At 50.0% G+C, this 23,689-nt stretch overlaps 2 protein-coding genes across 6 annotated transcripts in view; one reads left to right on the plus strand and one right to left on the minus strand.

The window, feature by feature from the left end:
- Positions 1-14,396, plus strand: part of OSBPL7 (oxysterol binding protein like 7) — a 38,152-nt gene extending 23,756 nt beyond the window's left edge. For all 4 annotated transcript variants that reach the window (XM_077313733.1, XM_077313736.1, XM_077313735.1 and 1 more), the window contains exons 15-23: positions 952-1,265; positions 2,219-2,356; positions 3,365-3,428; positions 4,352-4,430; positions 4,530-4,674; positions 6,043-6,187; positions 7,683-7,809; positions 9,307-9,429; positions 9,657-14,396. In XM_077313733.1, the coding sequence (XP_077169848.1) occupies positions 952-1,265; positions 2,219-2,356; positions 3,365-3,428; positions 4,352-4,430; positions 4,530-4,674; positions 6,043-6,187; positions 7,683-7,809; positions 9,307-9,429; positions 9,657-9,765 (1,244 nt within the window). In that variant the 3' untranslated portion in view covers positions 9,766-14,396. The remainder of the gene's footprint in view (positions 1-951; positions 1,266-2,218; positions 2,357-3,364; positions 3,429-4,351; positions 4,431-4,529; positions 4,675-6,042; positions 6,188-7,682; positions 7,810-9,306; positions 9,430-9,656) is intronic.
- Positions 14,397-16,504: 2,108 nt separating this feature from the next.
- TBX21 (T-box transcription factor 21) overlaps positions 16,505-23,689 on the minus strand; it is a 37,585-nt gene continuing 30,400 nt past the window's right edge. The window contains exons 3-6 of one of the 2 annotated variants that reach the window (XM_077315010.1): positions 23,418-23,539; positions 22,487-22,639; positions 21,032-21,093; positions 16,505-20,406 (exon numbers count right to left, since the gene is read on the minus strand). In XM_077315010.1, coding sequence (XP_077171125.1) covers positions 19,743-20,406; positions 21,032-21,093; positions 22,487-22,639; positions 23,418-23,539 — 1,001 coding nt within the window. In that variant the 3' untranslated portion in view covers positions 16,505-19,742. Of the gene's footprint in view, positions 20,407-21,031; positions 21,094-22,486; positions 22,643-23,417; positions 23,540-23,689 lie in introns of both variants that reach the window. The other variant, XM_077315009.1, reaches the window with a different exon arrangement.

The raw sequence follows: 23,689 nt of genomic DNA on the forward strand, positions 1-23,689 counted from the left end.
GATCAGATCAATGGCCCATCCTGTCCAATGCTCAGTGTCGAACGATGGCCAGAGAAAGTTGCCATCAGGAGGTCCACCAGCAGGGCCAGAACTCCAGAAGCCCTCCCACTGTTGCCCCCCAAGCACAAAGAACACAGAGCCATTTCTGCCCCACCTACACCTTGTGGCTAATGACCCACTCATTTCCCCCTGCTCCATCTCTTCCTTGAACCTGCCTGTGTTTGTAGCTGCCCCCACTTCTTGCAGCACTGAATTCCACGTGCTAATAAATCTTTGGGTGAGGAAGGACTTCCGTTGATCTCCTCTAAGCTCATTAATCCCCTCGAGTGCCCACGAGTTCTTGTCTTGGGAGAAAGAGAGTAAAAGGGCTTCTTTCTCGGCCTTCTCTACCCCATTCCTAATTTGGCAAACGTCTTGTCTTGGTCTCCCTCCCGGAATTCAAAGTATCCAACAGCAAGGAGCGGGAGGGCAGAACATGAGGGGAACGTTGACGAGCATCGTGTTTATTCACTTCTATTATTAATTACAGTTTTCTGGAGATGTTTCATTTATATGGGTCAATTGACCGAATAAACATAATGAACAAATGAACTGCAACAAGCTCACGAAATGCCATACATGCCAAGTAGATCCGAACCCGAGTCTGAGACTTGACAATAGCTAGGGTTGCCCTGTCTCTTGGTGCTGCCAACTCCAGCACTTTTTGGGAGCGACATCAAATGCCCATATCACCCTGAACTGACATCAGCACATTGGGGACGTCGGGGCAATGCTCTGGCTTTGGGGCAAAACTTTATGCTAGAATTTGCTTCTAACCATAGAGTTTTGACGGAAAACCAGAGCGTCGCCACACACCAACATCCTGACGTGCTAGGATCACTTCCGGGTGCGTGCAGAAAGTGGGGACCCCTGTCCAGACCATGTGACCCTAATGGTAGCTCTTCTTAACAGGCCCAAGCATGATTCGTTGTTTTGAGGACTCCTCTGAGGGGCGCCTAGGACCGCCGGCCTCCCTCCCCCTGTACCTCCCTGGGCCGGGCCCTGGGATCCCGCGACGGAGCTGCCTCCCGGCCTCCCACGTCCACACCAGCGACGTCAGCCTGTGGAACATTCTCCGCAACAACATCGGCAAAGACCTCTCCAAGGTGTCCATGCCGGTCCAGCTGAACGAGCCCCTCAATACGCTGCAGCGTCTCTGCGAGGAGCTGGAGTACAGCTCCCTCCTGGATGCGGCCAGCTGCAGCCCGGATCCCTGCGAAAGACTGGTATCTGCCTTCTCCTTTACCCGCTTTGCCCCCTTCCCGTATCGGAACGAGGAGGTGCCATGGGTAGGCGAGGATTTCTCTCGCGTTGCCACGTTTGCTTGGTGAAAGAGGCCTTTTCACCTGGTCGTTGATTGAGAGACAAGGAATTTAATTCCATGGCGGGGCCTGACACATTGATGCTAGCGGAGTGTATTTCTTTGCCCTACCTGTGCACAAACACCTGTAAAAGGGAGCTCTTCTGCCAGGTTACGGTTGAGATCTGCCAGGTCTACGGGTAAAGATCAATGGGCCCTCCATTGGGTCAAGCTCCAACATTGATTATTTTGTCTCTCTTTCCTCCTCCCTCTAGCGGTAGGGGTAGGGGTTGGCGGGTTTTTCCGCCATGTTTGTGGACTGTTGGTTTTATTGTATTGGTACTTTTCTGTCCATTTTAATGGGGTTTGAACAGAGGGGTTTAGCTGGACATTTTGTAACCCGCCACGAGCCTTCTTGGGAGTAGCGGGTAATAAATTAAATAAATAAATAGGTAGAGAAGAATTCCAGCACTTTTGCCCGGGTAGTCCACTGCAATCAATCAGAAGTCTCGTGGGACCTTGAGGACTAGCAGATTGTATCCCATCATGCTCTTTCATGAGCTCACTTCATCAGATGCACCGGACTGTGCATTTGTGACTACCTGCCACTGGTGCATCTGGCAAACTGATCTCTGACTCACTAAAGCCTATGTCAGAACCCATTTGGTTAGTCTGGACTCCACTTTAATGTAGATAGAGAGAGGATGTAGCTCAGGGGCAGTGCCTCCGCTTGGCATGCAGAAGGTCCCCGGTTCAATCCCCAGCACCTCCAGTTTGAAAAGACCAAGGCGGCAGGTGATGGGAAAGGAAGGCAGCTTCACGCGAGGAGCACCTCCCTTGCCTTTTTCGCCCTGATGCACCATCTCTGCTTCCTCACAGCTCTGCATGGCCGCCTTTGCAGTCTCCGCTTATGCCTCCACCTACTTCCGCGCCGGCAGCAAGCCGTTCAACCCCGTGCTGGGGGAGACGTACGAGTGCGTGCGGCCGGACAAGGGCTTTCGCTTCATAAGTGAGCAGGTAATGAATGACCCGGCTGTGGGGGGGGGCAGGCGGGACGGAGGAGGATGCACCTCTGCCAAGTTGGGTGGCAGATCCTTCGCCTTACAACCCAGAGGGATTTTGGAAGGTGGCCTCATGCCTGCGGAGAAGCGTCACTTCCTAGGGCTGGTTCTCTTTGGGGGAGAGGCCAGTGGAGGCTTATATTAGCTCTATGTCCAATGTTTCAGGGATTTCTTAATGGCAAAAAAGTTCCAATATTTGCACCTCCACCCATTCAGCACCTGGGTCAAAAGCTCTCTCTCTCACTGGGAGCGAGGATCCTGGTCTAACGCCCATTGAGGGATCCTCTGGCGGTAACTCCAGGACCTGCCCTGGCCTCAACCATATGCCCGGCGGAAGAGCTCCGTCTTACAGGCCCTGCGGAATGCTGGCAACTCCTGCAGGGCCCTCAGCTCTTCCGGGAGCTCATTCCACCAGACTGGGCCAGGCGGATGTCCCGGGGGGCAACAACACCAGCAACAACAACAATAACAACAACCACAACATATTCTTTATTACGGTGCTAGACCAGTAATCGAATTACAATGCACATAAAGTATTCATTGGTAATTAAAACAGTATAACGTTTAAAACATTCCAGCTGAAAGAATCGACAACATTACATTTCAAAATTCACAAACGTTATCTCAAGCAATTGGCACTATCTCTATCTGTATCAAAGTTGCTCCAAATTCACCCAGCTCTTCCTTGAAGGACCAACGGCAGATTCATGCCCGTAGAGCAAAGTGCGGATAAGCAGCCCCGCAGATAAGTGGCTGAAAGGTATTTTGACTTGGAGATTCTCCAGACAGGCAGACAGGAAGGTTGCACCCCCTGGGGTTTTATTTTAAGGTAATAAAAGCCCCAGAAGAAAGGAAAAACTAAAGGGGGGCTAAAAAGATAATGAGAATGCCCATTGGTGGGGACACAGATTTCCCAGGTGTGTTAGCTGGCTGCTAATCGCCTTCCTCCCGCCCCGTCCTGCAGGTATGCCACCACCCGCCCGTCTCTGCCTGCCACGCTGAGTCCGATAACTTCGTTTTCTGGCAAGGTGAGGTCTCCAGGTAAAAGCAACAATGTGAGGGGAGGGCAGGAGAGTCGTGACCTCTCTGAGGGAAAAAGGGGCTGGGCTTTGCTTCTCGAGTTTGCGTCTCTCTGGATCAGGCTTTCTCAACCAGGGTTTCCTGACGGCCCTGGAAGGGTTTCCCGAATGGGTGGGAGTTAATTAATTTGTACGATATTTTTTACATTTGGGTGATGTGATCATATATGGTCATGTTGCACCGCCCAAAATGGCCACGGATGGGTTTGGAGGGCAGGGCATGTCCACAGCTATGCCTCCCAACCATATTCTGCTCCATCATACCACTTCTGGGGCTTCTCAAATCCTGAAGAATGTTTCAGGGGTTTCTCAAGGGTAAAAAAAATTGAGAACGGCTGCTCTAGTTTGCTTGCTTAAGTTCACTCCCAGAGGCCGTTTTCAAAGTCTGAGCACAATTCTGGAACATAAGAGGGGAAACTGGGAGCAGAAATGGGTTCCTGAGCATGTGCCAAGTGCCTTTCCCTTGCCACCCCAAAACCGTTAGGTATATGAGAGTAGAGGCCAAAGTTTCTAGGTCAGGGGATTGCAGCTCCCAGGGAGCAATGAACCACAGCTCTTTTTGTTCCATGTTTAGAGAGTAATGACCGCCTGGATACTAGCCAATATTCCCTTCACCCTACTTTGTAGTTCAGCTCACATCCCAGAGACATGTGACTCATCTCTCTGGATTTTGTGTATATTTGATTTAGGATTGCCAATCTCTTGCTTTTGCAGTTCACCCCCAGAGGTCCCCTGCAGAAAATGGCTGCTTTTATACTCGGCTGAGGTCCCTCCCAAAATCTTGCCCTCCCTAGACTCCCCCCCCCCCCCCAGGTATCTTCCAAACCCGAACTGGCAGCCCTAGTTTGTCTGTCGTCGTTTTATTTCCCCAGACATGAAATGGAAAAACAAATTCTGGGGCAAGTCTCTCGAGATAATCCCGGTGGGCACAGTGAACGTCCGGCTCCCTAGGTGAGAGGCCTACCCTGTTCCCTGCCCTTGGTTCCGCGTCGACTCCTCCTGCATCCCCAAACGTTAGATCTTCTCTCCTTCTCCTCCTGCCGGCGGAAGGTTCGGGGACCACTACGAGTGGAACAAGGTGACATCCTGCATCCACAACATCCTCAGCGGCCAGCGCTGGATCGAGCATTACGGCGAGGTGCTGATCCGAAACACGCGAGACAGCACCTACCACTGCAAGATCACCTTTTGCAAAGTGAGCCTGGCTGTGCACCAGCTCTTGGGTGCCTTGGGTTCCCACCCTCCCGCCCGCCTTGTTCTGACCCTGCTCTCTGACAGTGAAGTTTCCCATCCCTCTAAGAGTCTTCTGGTGTCCCAGGACTCCCTTATTCAGCATCCAACACACCTGATAGCATTTTGATGTTCCTTTTTGGTCCCTGGGTCTCCCCTTCGTTTACTTTATTCCATCCTTCTGGACCAGGGGTAGTCAAACTGCAGCCCTCCAGATGTCCATGGACTACAATTCCCAGAAGCCCCTGGTCTTCTGGGCTTCTGGGAATTGTAGTCCATGGACATCTGGAGGGCCGCAGTTTGACTACCCCTGTTCTGGACCATTCTCATCTCCTGTAATCCCCTGCCTCTTCCAGTAGGTGCTTTGTCCCTTGTGGTTTCTCTCCACCTTCAAACGTACACCATCACCACCACCCCCAGCTCCTGCAGGGCTAATGCCAGCTCTCCAGGCTAGAGAGGCCAGGCCCCAGGTGGGAAAAACAAAGAAGAGGTTCGAGGATGTGGCAGAAGAATAAACGTTTTAAGCTTCCCATTCCAAGCTTCTTTCTCTGCTTTATTATGGGGGACAAATGCTCCAACAGAATGTAAAAAAAATAAATAAATATATACAAATTTGTGTTCATGGCAACATTAATAGAACGATTGGCGGTTGCATAACTTTTGTTTATTTTTTTGAGTGTGAACTTTCGTGGTGAGATATCTACTAATAGGTATCTATTAGCATATAAATTATTATATGACACTCTTTAAGGCTTATGAGGAGTGGTTCTTAATGGGTTTCCATAGATATCTACTTTTTAAAGTATTTTAATATAGCTAAGGCGTGCCAATGATGAAGGGTCGTTCATTGAAAACGAATGTTTAATCTGGAACCTCGCTCTGCATTGACCTTTCGCTTGAGCCTGTGTTCTCCGTAATAAAGAAAGAAAGCCACCTGGAAGGTGAAGTTTAAAACCTTTATTGTTCTGCTACCTCTTCAGACTTTTTTTTGTTTTCCGCTTCGTGGGCCTGTTGGACAGCCCCCAGGTGGGGCCGGGAGTTCCTGCTCATCTTCAAAAAGCGGAGATCAATTTCCTTTCGGAGGATGGGATTCCCTTTGGACTTCATCCCGAAATCTCCAGGGGTTTCCCAACTTGGCAGTCCTACCCCTCCCCCCCTATCAGTAGCTTTGTCAACCTAGCAACCCTCCCCCCAACCTTCCCTGCTGCTCTTCCTTTCTGCAACCCCACCCACCTATCAACCTGCCCTCCAGCGGTGTTTTCATTGATCCTACCTGAGTTGCATTTCTAACAGGTGCAGCGCAGCCCTAATGCCTCCCTCCCCTCTCTGGCAGGCACGGTACTGGGGCTCCGGAGTGAACGAAGTGCAGGGCGCCATTCTCAGCCCTACCGGCAAAGTCATCCACCGGCTCTTTGGGAAGTGGCACGACGGGCTGTATTGTGGCGTGGCCCCTCTCGGCAAGTGCATCTGGAGACCCAGTAAGAAGCCCGCTGTGCCAAGGCATGAGGGATGGGAAATAGCAGCTGGCTGGCCTCTTTTAGGGAACTAGGGAGGCCCTGACCCTAAAGCAGGGGTAGTCAAACTGCGGCCCTCCAGATGTCCATGGACTGCAATTCCCATGAGCCCCCTGCCAGCGAATGCTGGCAGGGGGCTCATGGGAATTGCAGTCCATGGACATCTGGAGGGCCGCAGTTTGACTACCCCTGCCCTAAAGTATGGATGTATTCAGCCATCTGAGAGAGCCATGATCTCAGCTGAGAGTCCTAGAACATTGCTTTTGGATGCAATTTTTTTGGGGGGGGGATTTCATTGATTGATGGATTTTTTAGGTATTTATACCCCGCTTTTCTCCTCCATGGGGCTCCCAAAGCTGCTCCCAAGCATCATTCTCCTTTCTTCTGTTTTGTCCGTGCCACAACTTGGGTAAAGATGAAGATCAGGCTTCTAGCTGTCATTGTTGAATGTTGCAAGAACTCTGTAAACTGCACTGGTCAGACCCCGCCTGGTGTCCTGTATGCAGTTCTGGAGGCCTCACTTCAAGAAAGATGGGGACAAAATTGAGAAGGGTGCAGAGGAGAGCAATGAGGGTGATCTGGGGACCAAGCCCTATGAGGAAAGGCTGAGGGACATGGGAATGTTCAGCTTGGAGAAGAGAGGGGATATGATGGCTCTCTTTAAGTATCTGAAAGGTCACTTAGAGGAGGTCAGGCAGCAGATCCAGTTGGCAGCAGAGGATGGGACACACAGTAATGGGTTTAAACTATGAGTAGAACAATACTGGCTAGATATCAGTTGGAAAAAAATCACGGTCCGAGTAGTTCAGCAGTGGAATCGGCTGCCAAAGGAGGTGGTGAGGTCCTTCTCACTGGCAGTCTTCAAGCAGTGGCTGGACAGAGTCTTATCCTGGATGCTTTAGGCTGATCCTGCACTGAGCAGGGCGTTGGACTAGATGGCCTGTGGGGGCCCTTCCCACTCTATGACTGTAACTCATTGCCCACCCCCCAAAAGGTAGATTGGAAGTTTGGGGGGCTTTGGGCTGGCTTGGACTCCAGCGGTTCCCCCCCCCCCCCCACTGTGAGGCAGGTACTGGAGAGAACAGATTTTGGATTTCATTAAAGGGGGCAAACAGACATCAGTTCACCAAGTCCCTTTTGCATTTATTTGGTGCAGTGCAAGAACAAAGAGAAGCAAACAAAATCAGATGCAAGGACTTAAACCAACTCTTGGCTGCAATAATTGCAGCATCTTAATCGGGTGAAATAATACGGAAACGGACTCTGTGACCCACCAGGCCCTTCTTTTAGGAGGCCTAGAACTGTAGATTCATTTCTTATCCCAAGGGATGTTGGATAAGACCGTCTCCCCCTACCCCCTATATTTCCGGGTGGGATTTTTCATACATGGGATGCAATATGGTACCAGCTGGGCGATCTGTATGTCTGCCCGCCTGCCTATCTTTTCTTCTCCCGCCAGACCCCATGCCACGGGACTACGAGAAGAATTACGGGTTTACTCAGTTTGCCTTGGAGCTCAATGAGTTAACGCCAGAGCTCAAACACCTCTTGCCATCCACAGATACCCGGCTGAGGCCTGACCAGCGGTGAGCATTGAACTGTCTTTTTTCTGTTTTGTATTAACTAAAGCATCTGAGTGGCAACATAGATGGTGAGGGGTTTGGAGACCAAGACATATGAAGAAAGGTTGGGGGAGCTTGGTCTGTTTAGCCTAGAGAGGAGACGACTGGGAGGGGATCTGGTAACCATCTTCAAGTCTTTAAAAGGGTTCCATATGGAGGATGGAGCAGAATTGTTCTCTCTTGCCCCAGAAGGACAGAACATAATGAATGGGATTAAATTAATTCAAAAGAAATTCCATCTAAACACCCGGAAGAAGTTCCTTGCAGTTAGAGCGGTTTCTCAGTGGAACAGGCTTCCTTGGGAGGTGGTGGGTTCTCCATCTTTGGAAATTTTTCAACAGAGGCTAAATAGCCATGTGACAGAGAGGCTGATTCTGTGAAGGCAAAGGGGTGGCAGATTACAGTAGATGAGCAATAGGGTTGTGAGTGTCCTGCATAGTGCAGGGGGTTGGACTAGATGACCCATGAGGTCCCTTCCAACTCTATTATTCTATGATTCTATGATTGCCAGCCTTGGCCCCTCTAACACTCCCACTTCTATATGGAGGTTGGCTGACAATGCTAATCCGACTGAATGTATGTATGTATTCAAAGGTGAAAAATCCAAGAACTCAAGTTCTGAAAATATCCCCAACAGAGGACTTCTCTGCACATCTTAATTTCGTCACTTGTGTGCCTGTTCCTTCTTGTTGTTTTCGTTTTCTTATTATGTTTGGCGCCCTCTAGTGGTCACTTCAGTATTTCATCCCTGTATATTCAGATTATTTCCCTTCCCTTTTCAAGTGCCCCGGAAGAAGCCCCTGACACAGCAGCGAATTGTCATTGGCCATTAGAGGGAACAAAACACATGGAAAATGAAAAATTCAAATGAGTAGTCATGTCAGTCTGAAGTAGCACAATCAAATCAGAGTCCAGTAGCACCTTTAAGACCAACAAATATCAGACCCCTCGAACATATCAGAAATAAAACTGACAGTTTTATCACTGGCTTTGACAGTTTTATTTCTGATATGTCTTTGTGAACTACAAATGGGTTCATGGGGTCTGATTGGCTGGTTTGGCAGGGAGTTATCATGTGGCTGTGTTTGAATGCTCTGACACAGTTAACTAATGTAACAGGATTAACTTTTGCTTATATATTCCTACTGTTATGATGGTCAGTTCTTAGTCTGACGAAGCGCGCAAATGCTCACGACTTGAATAAATCTTTCTTGGTCTTAAAGGTGCTACTGGACTCTGACTGAAAAAGGAAAAAAAACATGATGCATTATGGGCAGAGAAGCCACAAACTAAGGTGTGGAAAAGCCCATGGGTTGCCTTAAATGCATAATATGAAGAAGGAAGAGAATCATAACCTTTCTGGGAGATTCTGGCTCCCAAACGTGGCCACCGCTGAAGCCCAGTGTGAATGAAATTGTCCTAAGAATGGGAAACTCATTGTGCTTTTTCCTCACCATCCAGGTATCTAGAAGAGGGGAATGTGCAGGCCGCAGAGTCCCAGAAGCGACGGATCGAACAGCTGCAGCGTGACCGGCGTCGGGTGATGGAGGATAACAACATAGTTCATCAGGCTCGCTTCTTCAGGTGGTTTTACATGCTGTTCTGAATCAGGTTCCTTCACGTGTCTGCACTTAGCCATTGCATCAGGGAGTACTTACTTACTGTCAGGGCTGCCAGACCCCTTGTTGGGGACGGGGTTCCCCCAATCTCATTGGCTCATTCCTCACATGTTGGATCGTGCACCTTCAGTGTAAATCCAGCCGTTCCCTCGGGCCCTTAACAGACTTCTGTCCTTCCTTCCTTCCCGGCAGGCGGCTGGTGGATGCCAACAGCAAAGAATCCTGGGTAAGCAATGGTGCCTACTGGAAGCTGAGGGCAGAGCCAGGCTTCAGCAACATGGACAGTGCGGTCTTGTGGTAGCTGCTAGCATCGCTGGGAGCGGCTGTGCCTTTTCCACCCCCAAGATGGGGGAACGGACGCCAAGAGGTCCCCCCGCCAGATAAGCACAAAAGGTGATCAGGGCAGGAGATTCTGACATACCAGCACCACGAGAAGGAGTCGGGAGAAGTTCGCACTTAGGAGTTCCTCTGGGCGCTTCCAAAGCGTCTCTCGGCCTTGAGAAGGTGTCCCCGGGCCGTCTCTCACATTTTGGCACTGCTGCCTGCTGGCCAGGCAGACCCGAACAGAACCCCGGAGGGCTCCGGCCACTGACCAGGAGCACTTTGAACGTGGCCTGCCTCAAAACCGGACAGGTCGAGCGCAGTGGAAATGGGAAGGAAGCGAGGCCCCAGCCCTGGATCCTGCCTCAGATGAAACAGCAGGAAACGTCTCCGTCAGCGTAGAACAAGAGCAGGGTCACCAAAGAGCCTGGATGCCAGAAGTGTTTGGGGTCATACCTGGCTGCATTCTTCTAGGGAGACTGCTGCACCCACCTTGGCCTTGGTTCATTTTGCTTTCATCAGTGTTGAACTCTCGGTATGGCCCAAAGTCGAGGGGACCCTCTTTTTCCTGGCGCAGTGGCGGTGGGGCCTTCTGATGGGGAGAGCCCCTTCCTTTTCTCTCCTGCCGGGACCATCACCCAGTCAATGGCCCTGGGTGAAGGGAAGATTCCCGCTCTTCTCCAGAGGTACCATTTTGGGTATTTGCTCGGTACCTCCATCTCAACACAGCCAGGGACGTCTTCTCAGAGGAAGGTGCCCTAAGGAAGCAGGGCGGCGGGAAGTGGCCCGTTGTCAGGGCTGATAACATTAAACCAGGAGAAAGTTTCTGTGTTTCTGTCTTGTCTGAACACCCCTCTTTCCCTTTCTGTGGTCTGGGTACGTATGCTCTACTTCCCGCCTTTTTCGTTCAGCACTTGAAGCAATAATAAAAAAAACACACACAACCAAAAAAAGGAAGTGCCAGCTTTCCCCACAATTCTGTTGCAGCCCCCTCCTCCCACCCTCCCAGTTTGAGAGTAATTTCTATCTTCACATCATGGCAGGGGTCTTTCAGGAGCTGTTTCCACGCAGAGATTCCCACCACCTCTGCCTTCACTTCCAAATTGGAGCTGTTTTTTGGTTTGTCTTTTGGGCTTTTACACAATGTCATGCAGTGAATCATCCTATACCCAGGTTTTCCCTGTCCTCAAGATGCTCTTTCCCAAACTGTTTTTATTTGGATTTTTTTGGAAAATAGTCATGCTTTTGTCTGCCTTGCCCTGTCCACGTTGGCAATCCTTTTCCTAGCTGTCATCCCCTCATGGCTGCCATTTCCCCTAAATTTTCCCCCACTGAACCACTGGTGGTCTTCTTTGAGGGACTTGCTGCTTATTGCTTATAAAATCAGCAATTGCCATAGTGCTATAACGGTCTTTTGCCACTTACCCTATTCCAATTTTAATACAGCTGTTATAGCGCAATAAAGAGCCTCTTGTGGCACAGTGGTAAGGCAGCTGACATGTTGTCTGAAGCTGTCTGCCCATGAGGCTGGGAGTTCAATCCCAGCAGCCGGCTCCAGGCTGACTCAGCCTTCCATCCTTCCGAGGTCAGTAAAATGAGTACCCAGCTTGCTGCTGGGGGGTAAACGGTAATGACTGGGGAAGGCACTGGCAAACCACCCCGTATTGAGTCTGCCATGAAAACGCTAGAGGGCGTCACCACAAGGGTCAGACATGACCCGGTGCTTGCACAGGGGATACCTTTACCTTTATAGCGCTATAGCACTTGCATAAAGAAAAGAACAAAAAATGGGGCCGGTTGCCACAGCAGCCACCATATCCCCAGGTGTCAATGTGGAGTCACTGCTTAGTATGTTTTTTTTTTGGGGGGGGGGGGAGTCAGAGGTAGTGCCCAGTAAACTCCCACACGTAGAAGAATTGACTCCAGTGGGCATGCCTCTGGATTTGTAGCGACAAAGCAGAACAGACAATTTTTACCGGGAGGGAGCAATCAACTCAAAGAGTTTTTGAGACTGTGTTACCAGTGTACCTTGAGCAGTGAACCTGCTGGGGATAACCCATTTTAATTGCGTTTTGCAAATATGTACATCCTTCCTTTGAGGACTGATGGAATTGGGAGGAAAGGGAACCATTTTTCCTCTCTTGTGGCTGTCGAAAACACGTTGCTAGACTCCTTGTTCTTTCCTCGTGGACTTTCACAAATCATTCCCCCCCCCTCCTTTTAAAACATTTTAGGGGGGTGCTGAACAAACATTCTAGTGACTGGTCATCCTGGGCTTTTAAAATAGAAAGCAGGGAGGCGGAGCCTGACAGAACTCTGGAGCAGCTTTTAATTTGTTGATTAGTACGCCCGTCAAATACCCAGCAAGTTCCCAGGGTCTTCTGTATTCAGTCTACAATCAGGAGGAGTTGCTAGTCTTAAATGACGGCGAGCACGGATACCGTGGGGCAAAAGTGGCACCATTTTGGGTGTAGAGGTTGCAGTCCGCACACGGTTGGCTATTGCGGCGTTATAGCACTACAGCATTCAGTCAGCAATGGTTTCTATGGTGCAAGCGTCGATTGTGTCCGTGAGCCATCCTTTTATGCTTTCAAAAAATATATGTGTTGGTTGGTGGGGATTTTGAGGGAGAGGATGCCAGATCTAAGGGGAACTTGGTATAGGAGGAGGTAGAAATTGTGAGGAGATATGCACTTTAAAAGCAAAGCGGGCACAGCTTTACACAGAGAGTGTGTAAATTGTGGTATTCACTGCCAGTGGTGGTAGTGATGGCCACAGGAATAAACAGCTTTAAAGAGGGATTAGATAGATTCACAGAGGATACGTATCAGTGGCCCTTAGTCATGGTGACTGAGGGAGAACCTCCAGAATCTGAGGCAATGAATCTTTGAATCCCAGAACCAGGAGGCCACGTGTGGGGAAGGTCTTAGCCTCCATGCTCTGTTGTTTGCCCTCCAGAGGAGCTGGTTGGCCTACTGTGAGACGGAGGCTGGAGTAGAGGGACCTACACTGGTCTGATCCAGCAGGGCTCTTCTGATGCTCAGCCACACCGTTGTCATTCAGGGTAGTGTGAGGAGCTTTGGATCTCGTGCTGTCAAGGGAAGTGAGGTTTGGCCAGAATTCGAGCACACCTGCATAGCTTGACCCACAAAGCCATAAGAACATAAGAACCCTGCTGGATCAGACCAATGGCCCATCGAGTCCAGCCTCCGGTCTCACACAGTAGCCAAACATGGTCACCCGTCATGTAATATGGCCTGACGTGCTTGACAATCGCCCCCCGTCTATGTATCCCTAGAAAAAGTTATCCAAAACAGTTTCAGTTTTATCCCCTCCCCCTTTCCCCTTCATAACAAGCCTCTCGGGTGGTTCAAGGTGAGAGGAGACGACAGACCTGCAGTGACCCAGCAAGCTTCCATGCCGGCACTAGGATTTGAAACCGGGTCTCTTGATTCTCAAGCGGTTATGTTACACTAGATGTCCACCCTAGAAGTGTATTGGATTTGTGGTGGGGCGGGCTTGGTGGCTTGTGAGATGAATAAAGAATATTTCAGAAGTGGGTCCCTGGTTTGTGCTTTCCACCCTCCCGCTCCCAAGCCATGGGTAGGGAAGGAACAGACTGGGGGATGCTGCAAAACCTGGGTCCCTCCATTCCATCTCACAGCCTTCTAGGGAGAGCTAGAAAACAGGGTGAAAGATTCTAGCCCAGCTTTTTGCTAAACGTTTTTGTTTTCTGTGTGAAGAGAACTTATCGGTTTGTGAGGAGATTTTTGGTCATGTGCTTCTCTGTGACGGCAGGCAAGAAGAGAGTAGGAATCGGCCCTCGGTAGTCTGGGTTTCTCAAGGCAGGCCAGCCTAGTGGTCCCAACCACTTTTTTTGTTTCTTCTGTCTGGGCGCATAGGTTGATTTCCATCTGTCTTCAGGAAGAGAGAGGGATTCAGGCAGGTTGTGCTGGAATCACACTTCCTGGTTGGAAAAGGCAAAACACTGCAACCATTCATCTTTGGATGGCTGAACAACTTTCTCTGATCTTTTTTTGTTTACAGACTAACATTTATGTGGTGTGGCCAGTGGCCAGAAGTGGAAATCTTGGGTTCGCGGGCAACATTTACAAAAAAGGGGGAAATAATTTGGGACACTTTCTTTTACCGATCCAAGTTAGTAGGGGAGAGCTTGGGACAGCGGGCAGTTTACCGGTTGGCAAAGGGCAGAGGCTCTCTCTGCTTGCGAAGACAAGCTCTGAGCCTCACTTATGTGCTTCATACGGAAGAGGTGGTGCTTTTCCTAGCTGCTTGGGAAGGGGGAAGGTCAAATCCTTTCCCAATGACTTGCTCTTCCCAATTAGCCCATTAAGAAAAATGCATCTTCTCCCCAGCCCCTCCGTGGACGTTCTATCTTCCCGTCTGTCCATCCTCCTTTCCGTGTTGAGTTTAGCGTTTTGTCTCTCTCCTGCAAAGCGGGTCGCTCTGCTCTCGTTCTCCTCGCACGGCGGGTCCCATGGCGAGTTGCTGCACTCTGTCTTTTTGTGTCCGTGTCGATCGGCCTCTGTTCTGTCCTCGTGTTGTGGCTTGAACATTCCACGGCGTGTCCAATAAAAAGATTTCAGGAAATCCCACTGGCATTCGATGTGTTTGTTCTTCCCGCCAGCCTTTTCTCAGCGGAAAGCTCCCTCCCGTCTTACCAAAACAAGAATATTTTTGCACTACCTTTGGAATTCTGAGGTATAGGGCAGAACCACAAAATGGCTTCCGTAGCAGGTAGACCTGACCACAAAATGGCTGCCACCCAAGGCAGAGCCCACTACAAGGCATTAGGAAGTGAAGTTATATATAATTGTAATGTAATGGTAACTCCTCGGCATTTCAGCAAAAATTTCCAAAAACACTTGGTGGGCACCAGGAAAGGTGGCATCAGGTACCACAGTGTTCATGGACCCCATGCTGGGGACCCCTGGATATACCTGTTCAGGATTGTACTGTAAGAGGGTTGTGTTTTAGGAGGAGGGTTGCCCGACTGGCAAACATGTACCAAGGAGCTAATTTTCTAGTTTCTATGTAATGACATCCCCCAAAGCCATATTTGTTGAGTGTTCAAGGCCACATTCCCCTGCTTGTTGAAGCCAAGCAGGTTTTCATATTGTTAATACCCCACCCACCCCACCCCTGGTAGATTTGTTCACATGTTAACAGTGAATGCACATAAATTCTGCATACCCATTTGTGAGAAACAGCCAATGTGTGTTCACTTAAGAGGAAACCAGGGGTCAGTCCCTGCATAAAGGGGTTCAAATTACATGTTCAGGTATACATGTGTGAAATGTGTCCGGAGGAGTATTCCATGCACATCTAAAGAAACACCGAACCTACACTGCACATGGATTGTATGCATGCACTCTAGAACTTGTGAAGAGAGTGTTTGTCTCATTTCTTGTGGTGGAATCACCAGTCTTCAGGGAAAGCAAGAAAAATGGGTCTCAACCTACACTTATCCCCCTAACCCAGGGGTCCACAGCCTTCCCCCTCCTGTCTTAATGGACTCAACCACAAGCTGGGGAACTGGCCGCTTCCATTGCTCCCCCCCCCCGCCCTCCCACGCATGAATGAGCTCTCGTGGTTTCTATGCCTGGGAGGGGGCGGAGCCTGCATGCCTACTCCCGCCTTAAACCGCCTCCCCCCTCAGTCCTCCTCTAGCCTGCCTGTTACTGCAAGTGGTGACATCACTTCCGGGGGCATGGAAGGTAGGCGTGGCCAACTGACCTCACTTCCAGGATTCTTCTTAGCCTGAAAAACCATTCTAGAACTTCTTCCATGGTCAAAAGGTTAAAAAAAGGCTGCCCTAGGCCTTTAGCGGAGAGCGGAGCCTTGTTCCAGGATCCAGCACAAGCACATGAGCATTCCCTGCCTCTCTTCTAATTGATTCCTGGATTGCAAATGAAGGATTCAACTCCATGGTTTCGTGCTCAGACAAATGGCAAACCTCTTGCCACTTTAGATGGCAGGCACGCACAATTGGAAACAGATTTTCCCCATATCGAGAAAATTAGTATGTCAGGGAGGATCTGAAATGACAGTGCGATCCTGTGCAGAAGATCAGCTGGTCAATGGGGAGACCAGTAGAAAGGAGGCCTAGGCTATATTGCTGCCATGACAAAGGATGTGGCGTCCTCACGCCAGCAACTTCTGGGTGACTAGAAGCCAGTTTTACCATAGAATTTTTGTCCAAGTACTAGAGTGTCGCCCGGAAGTACTGGTAAGTTCCCCACCATCCCCACAATAGCCTTTTCTGGCAACTGAATGAACCTCCTTCCTTTTTTACACCAGCAGAAAGGTTCACTGTGTCCAGCCACATGTGCTGCATCTGATAAAGGAAGAGTTGAATCGCAAAAGCTTATACTCCTGAACCTTTGTGGGTCTTTAAGGCCCATTCCGCACACATAGGATAATGCACTTTCAATGTGCTTTTCTAGCTGGGTTTTCCTGTGCAGAACAGGAAAATCTACTTCTAAAGTGCACTGAAAGTGCATTATTTGTTGTGTGCAGAATACGCCAGTGTTGCTTCTGTACTCAAATCCAACCATATGTAAGCATCCCACTTACGATCAGGCTGGAGACGGGGGAATCATTAAAAAAAAAATCAGCACCACCATTCAAAAGTAAATTTCCACGCACCCAAACACTTACAGCTTTACAGTTTATTTAAAGAAATTCTGAAGCTGAAACAAAAACCCAAAGGGGCGCACCTGTACATTGCCGTTAATAAATATTTGAATCTCTCGAGAAGTTGATTGTCCTGAAAAAAAAAATTAAAATAAAAAAACCCCGAATACTCAAAAAACAAAGAAACACCACAATGGCCTTTGTGTCTTTATGGTTACGTTTTGTTTAGGAGTGTAAACAGTCACAGAGAGCGTAAGGAGGCCCCTACCCAGCTAGCCCCACTCCCGGAAAGCTCAGAGGGGATTGCGGAGCTATGAAGAATCCGGTACCCAGTTCAGGAGCTCGATTGCCCCCGTTTGATTGTCTAGCATCATCAAGTCACATCCCCAAATGCCCATCAAGTCTTTTCAGGATCAAGGCTTTGGCCAATACCATCGAAAGGGAGGAGAGAGCATGGGCACATAACGGCAGAAACCGAAAGATAAAAAAATACAACCTTTTCCTCTTCTCTCCCCACCCCCCACTCACACGCATACACACTGACCGTTCAATAAAGCTTGTTAATGGGAGGCAGATTTCGTAAGCTGATCACTCTGGGCATAATCCATGTGCGCCCCCCTGCGATTCCAAGTAGCCAGAGTTGCGCAAGAGCATGCCACTTTCTTTCCACCCTCCCATTCACTTCCATAACCCCAATGTGGATAGCCACACTCATTGGATCAGGTTCGACTTTGGAAGCTAAGCAGGGTTGTCCCTGATTAAATTTGGATGGGAGACGGGGAAGGCCAGGGCCATGAGACAGAGGCAGGCCATGGCAAACCATCTGTTTGTCTCCTTCATTGAGAACCCTGCAGGGTTTCCCTAAATCAGCTGTGACTTTTTTGCTCTTGACTTCAGGTATGAAGGTTTTCTGCTCAAGCCGGAGCGCAAAACCTTGGCTGGCACTGAAACATTTGCCCCGAAGGGACATCGATGAACTACCTGGAAGGGTGAGGGGAGTGCTTCGGGCCTTCTGGTCTGTCCCCCCTGCCCCCCTGTAAGCTTTTGGACACTTGGTACAGCCGGTCTGCTGGGAAACTTGTTTCTGCAGAGGTTGGCTACAGCTTGGTGGAAAAGCAGACAACAATGGGGGGGGGCTCTCGGCACAAGGAGGTCCTGCACAGTCCGTGCGTTGGTTGCTTTTAGTGGTACGACGGCTGCTGTGGTAGCCGTCCTTCCCATCCCACAGCGATCTGAGGAGAGAAGAGGCCACCTGGCAGCTCCAGTGTGTCACTTTAATTCCCCGAAAGGACGGCATAGGTTTGAGGAGGAGGAGCAGCGTGGGACTCTGCGGGACTTCCCTGTGTGCTTTCCCAACTCCAGCTGCGGTGTGTGTGTGTGTGTTTGTGTGCACGTGCCGCTCCGCAGTTGTTCCCCCAGTGCCCTGGACAAGTTTGGAAGAGGCCCCCGTATTGGACACCATGCCTGAGAACAATTTTTGCAGCAGAAATGGGAGGAACGGCATCTCCGTTCGCAGGCCCCATCTGTTGGCACGATCCGTTACACTTGTCGAAACTCTACCTGTTCAAAGGTGATTGAATTGAGCAAGAGGAAGGTAAGCTTGCCCTGGATAAGGCAAGGATTTTTGCCTTGCGGTGGGCACGTGAAGGTGGGCTAGAATCCCATGGGAAAGCTCACTTACAGGATTTTTGTAATATCTGGTGTGTCATCTATGCATGAACCAACAGGCTGTTAGGAAGGGGGTAGGGCTCTAACGGCATAGGCTGTCTTTCCCCTGGTCCTGATCTCATGGCAGTTGCATATAAAAAAATGGATGTTATGTGTAACTAGTTGCTCCAAATTCAGTGTAGTTAAATCACCTTTGCATATTGGCGCACATGCATATTCACAGAGATCCAGCTTGGTGTAGCGGTTAGGAGTGGCAGCTTTTAATCCAGAAAGCCGGGTTGGATTCCCCATCCCTCCACACGCAGCCAACTGGGTGATCTTGGGCTAGTCCCAGCCATGTTGGAGCCATTCTCTGAGCAGTTCTCTTGGAGCTCTCTCTCTCTCTGCCCCACCTATCTCACAGGATGTCTGTTGTAGGGGGAGGAAGGGAAGACGGAGGTAAGCCACTTTGAAACTCCTTTGGGCAGTGAAAAGCCAAGGGAATGAAAACCAAGTCTTCTTTTTCAACTTTTCTTTTTCATCCAAGCTTCCCAACCCATCTCTTTACTGGGACACCTTGAGTGTGATCTCTAGCCTCAGAGGGGAAATTCCATGGGCAGAGATATTTTTTGCAAGTAGATGTTGCTAAATGGATTTCCTTCCCACGATTCCAAATACGGACGTCATTATATTTGAAACGGGTGGTTGGGAGCCAAGTAAGTAAAGGCATTGGCCATCATTCTGCCCTAGGGGCATGCAGCCAGGGGGGGCATCCACCACATGTGTCTTGTGCTGCATCAATGAGGCCGAGGGATACGCGTTCAAATAATTGTACGCCTGGAAGACCCATAATTGGCTTATGGTTGCAGCACCCAGTCCAGCAAGGGGAAACCTGTCTAACCGGTTTCCACATTTATGTACATCAGACCATATACAGTCTAGCTCGCTTATTTTCCTATAATGGACAGCCACAATATTCTGGGAAACTCACAGCCAGGGCAAGCCCCCCGCCTGCACATGGAACTTGGGCATGGGAGTTGTTTTCCCAGCATGACTCCTTGCCGAGCTATCCTCAATGAATTGATCAAATCTCTTACTTTAAAAAAAATCCTCTCCAAGAAAGATCTCTTGATCTGGATCAGGGTGAGCACGCTGAATAAGGGCAGGCTGTTTTACCGCCTCCAAGATGGATCTACGAAGTGTGGGATTTTTTTCAGGTTTTGCACCTGGGAGAAATTTCACTTCCGCTCTAGCCTTCTCGTTCCGCCACAAAGCTAAGCAAGGGATGAGACGAGACCTCCCAGGGAAGAGACATTTGTACATTTCTAGGCAAGTGGAAGCTCTCGGACTGCTGTGGGGCTGACCCAATACCCTTACGGACAAACACAGGAGGGAAATCAAGAGCCGTGTCCCATACACACTGTCCAGTATGGGTTTGCATATCTCCGTTCAGATTGTCAGCGTAAGGGACAATTAGCACCTGGATATTGCCACAGGAGAGGGGGTATCTGACCAGAAAGCACGCAAATCTACCCAGGCAGTGCCCAAACCATGAAGGCGTCCCCACTTATTTTTCTTGGTACCCCTGATATGACTCGAGGGGAACGGGATGTCTCAAAGCCCCTCCTAATGGTCCAACATCTCTGCTCCCCTTCAGTTCCCGTAGAAGCCATAGTAACCGGCATCGCCTCCCTCCTTGTCGTAGAGGTCTCCGTTCCGGATGGGGGGTGAGCTTTCAGCGCTGGAGACGTAGGGAGACATCCGACGGCGCTTGCACTCGGCTTCGTACAACCCGGAGTCCGAGGAATCGGCCGATTTCACCGAACCTGGCTCGGTCCAGCCTTCGCTGTCTTTCCCTTTCTCGTCACCAGGGGGCACCGGCTGCAAATCTCTCATGGGCCGGAACCAGCTCAGCGCCCCCGGGGTGGGCTTGGGGTGGTACTGGGTTGGAGAACTCCAAGCGGTCGGGGGGCCAAAAGGGTGCTCCTGATAGTAGGGCAGCGAGGTGTGGGGTGAAGCCTGCAGGGCAAAGGGCTTCATGCCGTAGGGCATGAATTTGTTTCCCCTGTAGTCACCGTCGTAGGCGCTGTATTCGAGAGGGGCGGTCGGCGGCTGCTGGGAAGCAAAATACCAGTGGTGGGTGTCCTTGGGTTGCAGGGGGAGTGGGCCACGCTCCCTGTTGTAGAAGCGGCTTCGGGGGAGAGAGTACTGATCGTGCAAGAAGGGTTGGAAGTGGCTGCCGGCCAGAAGCTGCTGACAGCTCCCGGCGCTGGGGGGAGAGGGGGTCGTGCGGTCTCCTTCCGTCGTGTTGTACATCCTAGAAGGAGAGAGAGAGAAGAAGGTGTGCAGAAAGAATTAATCAGACGAGAGTTGGATGATTTCAGACACGTTCCCCTCCCCTCCATGAGATGACAACACGAAAAAAAGGAAGGTCCACAATAGAATGCCAACAGAAAAACAAGGAACCTCTCCAAGGCAATATCCTTGTTCTAACAATATTCAATTTTAATACAATTTTTTTTATATACGCGAGGAATGAACCACAACGCTTTCTAGATGATTTCCGTTTTCAATATCTTTTCTTCAGTGGCCGAGTCCTAAGAATGTTGTAACAATAGTGATAGATGAGGTTGGAAAAATCCTACATTATTTTTTTAATATTAAAGACTAATGCTCTTTGACTGACATTCCCCGGTACCTTTGAGCTGATGGCCTATTGATAATATTAAAACGCTAATATGAGGAATTACTGTAGGATTTTGCCACGTTAATCTTTCACTTTTGTTACAACAGTCTTATATTGGAGGAGGGCCTGGCATCCCTCTTTAGAACAGCAATGGAAAGGAGAAAAATTTAAAGGGAGAGCAGCCCTAAGAAGAGCACCCACCATCTACCAATCTCTTGGACAACGAGGAGAGAAGGGGTGTGGAAGAGACACTCACGAATCAAAGTTATCCCGGAAGCCCTTGGCGAAAGGATTGTGGTCGATCTTCAGCTGGGTGATCTAGAGGGAGAAAGGATGGAGAAAGGGATAGTAGGGATTGCTCCCTAAACACAAACATACGTCATGCCAATGTGCTCTTCCAAATCCCCCCACCCTCGTGCTTGGCATGCCAATGTGCCCAGTCTTCTCTGTGCCTTTCCCCCCTGCTTGGCATGCTGAAAGTCACGGCATCGCCAATAAAAAGGATCAGGTAGTAGATGATGTGAAAGAGTCACGGACTTTGGAAAGCTGCTGCCAGTCAAAGTAGGGTCTAACTCAACAGGAGGCACTTTTGTGGCTCAAGTGCCGCCATGCAGTTGGAATACAGACCCAAGGAGGTGGGGAACGTCTGAGCATGGATCCATCGGCAGATGTGGCACGCAAGTCATGTCTAATGCATAATGCTCTGTTTCAGACGCCTATCCTCCTCGTCTTATGGCAATTTTTATTTATTTATCTTTATATTTATATACCGCTGCTCTCCAAAGTCTTGCGGCGGTTTACAGAAATTCATAAAAACAATAAAATCCCATAAAAACCCATTAAAGCACAATGTCGCAGTGGCAGATAATAACCCACTCCCCTCCCCCCGTCCCGCAAAGGTCTATTTCTATCTGGGAACGAGGGACTTAGTTGGTTTCGGCTAGAGATCCAAGCCTGTCCGATGCATCATCTTTTACATTGCATTGACTGACACAATGCAAGGCTTGACCTGCATGGCTCAGGCGACCTTGACCTCCACAGATATTGGAAGCCAAGCTTGTACTAGATCGGAGACCTTTGCTTTGAATACAGAAGGTCCCAGATTCAATCTCCAGCACCTGCAGCCAAGAGGATCAAGCAGAAGGGGATGTGGAAGACCTCCAGTGGAGACTCTGCCAGTCAGTGTATACAACGTCCATCTCGGCAGACCAAGAGTCTGATACAGTAGAAGGTGCTTTCACATGTGTTTTCATGTGCCAAAGCCAGGTTTTGCCAAAAGCTTGTCCTGGTCCATCTGATATCCCCTTCTGATAAAATTCCAAGAAGGCACCATTGACATTCTTGGATGGCCAACATCCAGGTGGGGCCTGGACTCCTCCCAGAATCACAACTACTCTCCAGACCTTTCCCTGGGAGGAAGCACCCTCCTAGGAACGTGGTTATGGCTTCATATTCCTGTTTAGCTTCTTGCCCACTCCAAACTACCCCCCTTCCAGGTGCAGCCCTGAAATCTCCAAGAATTTCCCCAGCCAGAGTCGGCCACCTTTCCCCCCTTTTGTGTGTCTCATTGGCAGAAGTCAACATCTTCCTAATGACCATCACATACCCGCCCCCCATGGGCAGCCAGACCTCCTGCTCCTTTCAATTAGCCCGAACCTTCCATTTCCGACATAAACATTCCAGCCCGCACGCCACCCCCTGGCAAACTCACGTCAGCATTCTGGTACGCCGTCACAGCGATGAACTGAGTTTCGGGGAAAGTAAACGTGCAGAGAGAGGCGTGCCCTTCATCCACCTCACCCTCCTTGGCCTCCGTGACGTGTAGCCGCGGCTGGTACTTGTGCAAAGATTGTAACACAATCATCTGCTTGATGAACAGGACAGGGTTCATGTATAAGCGAGTCAAGAGTTGCGCCCCACCAGTGGCGGATAACCTTTTAACGCTCCCCTCCTCTGCTTCCCTCCCGTCATCAATGTTGTGAGTATCCCAAGTTCTCCAGGACTTGAATCGAGCTACTGCAGACCAACACAACTCCCCCCTGAAACTATCCCTTCCCTTTGGACCCGGAAAACAACCAAGACTTCCTCAGGCTCCCCCGGAGATGAGCTGCACCCCCTGGACTCCCCTGGTACATCTCAAGTTCTCCTTGTCCCTATCCAAGGATGGCTTGTCTGATTTAACCTTTTCGGTCCTGGCCCCTAACTGGTGGAATGAGCTCCCGGAAGAGCTAAGGACCCTGTCGGAGTGATCACATTTCTGCAGGGCCTGCAAAACAGAGCTCTTCGACCAGGTGTTTGGCTGGGGCCGGGATGAGGAACATCAGCTGGGTCCCTCCTCTGAGCACCCCCCTCCTTGTGGCATGGGAGGGTCATTGAGTGGACGGGAGGGAAGAGGGTTGGGTGGGTTAGGGTTGGGGTACTGGATGGCCAGTTGGACTGCAAGTGGAGGTCAATAAATATAATTAATAAAATAAATAAATAAATGAGAGAATTGGCTTTAGTAGAAACCCCCAGGGCACCTCTCAGTGGCACCCTGAGCACCTGCTTTGCCTGCCATGCCTCAGATACACCACTGTGCCCCACCATACCCAGCATCACGCCTCCTGGATTGGGCAGCATTGCCAACCAAGAGCTGCGATTACCTGCGTGACGTTGTTGGAGGCGCCTTTGTTATTCGTCAGCTTCAGCTTTCCAAAGGAGATCTCCTGCCGCATCCAGTGGGCGCCAGTGTTCGGAGAATCCGGGTGCATGTACGTCCGATTCCCTGCCAGAAAGACGGCATTGTGCGTAAGTGCCTCTCCTTCTGCCAAAATCCAGACCAAAACACTTGGGGGCCAAATCACGGAATTAGAGGTCAGGTCTATACAGGCACGTTTCAGCTGGATCAAAAGACCTCCAGTTCCCACACCTAGGA

This window comes from Paroedura picta, chromosome 16, assembly GCF_049243985.1.
Source record: "Paroedura picta isolate Pp20150507F chromosome 16, Ppicta_v3.0, whole genome shotgun sequence".
In the NCBI taxonomy this organism is placed as follows: domain Eukaryota; kingdom Metazoa; phylum Chordata; class Lepidosauria; order Squamata; family Gekkonidae; genus Paroedura; species Paroedura picta.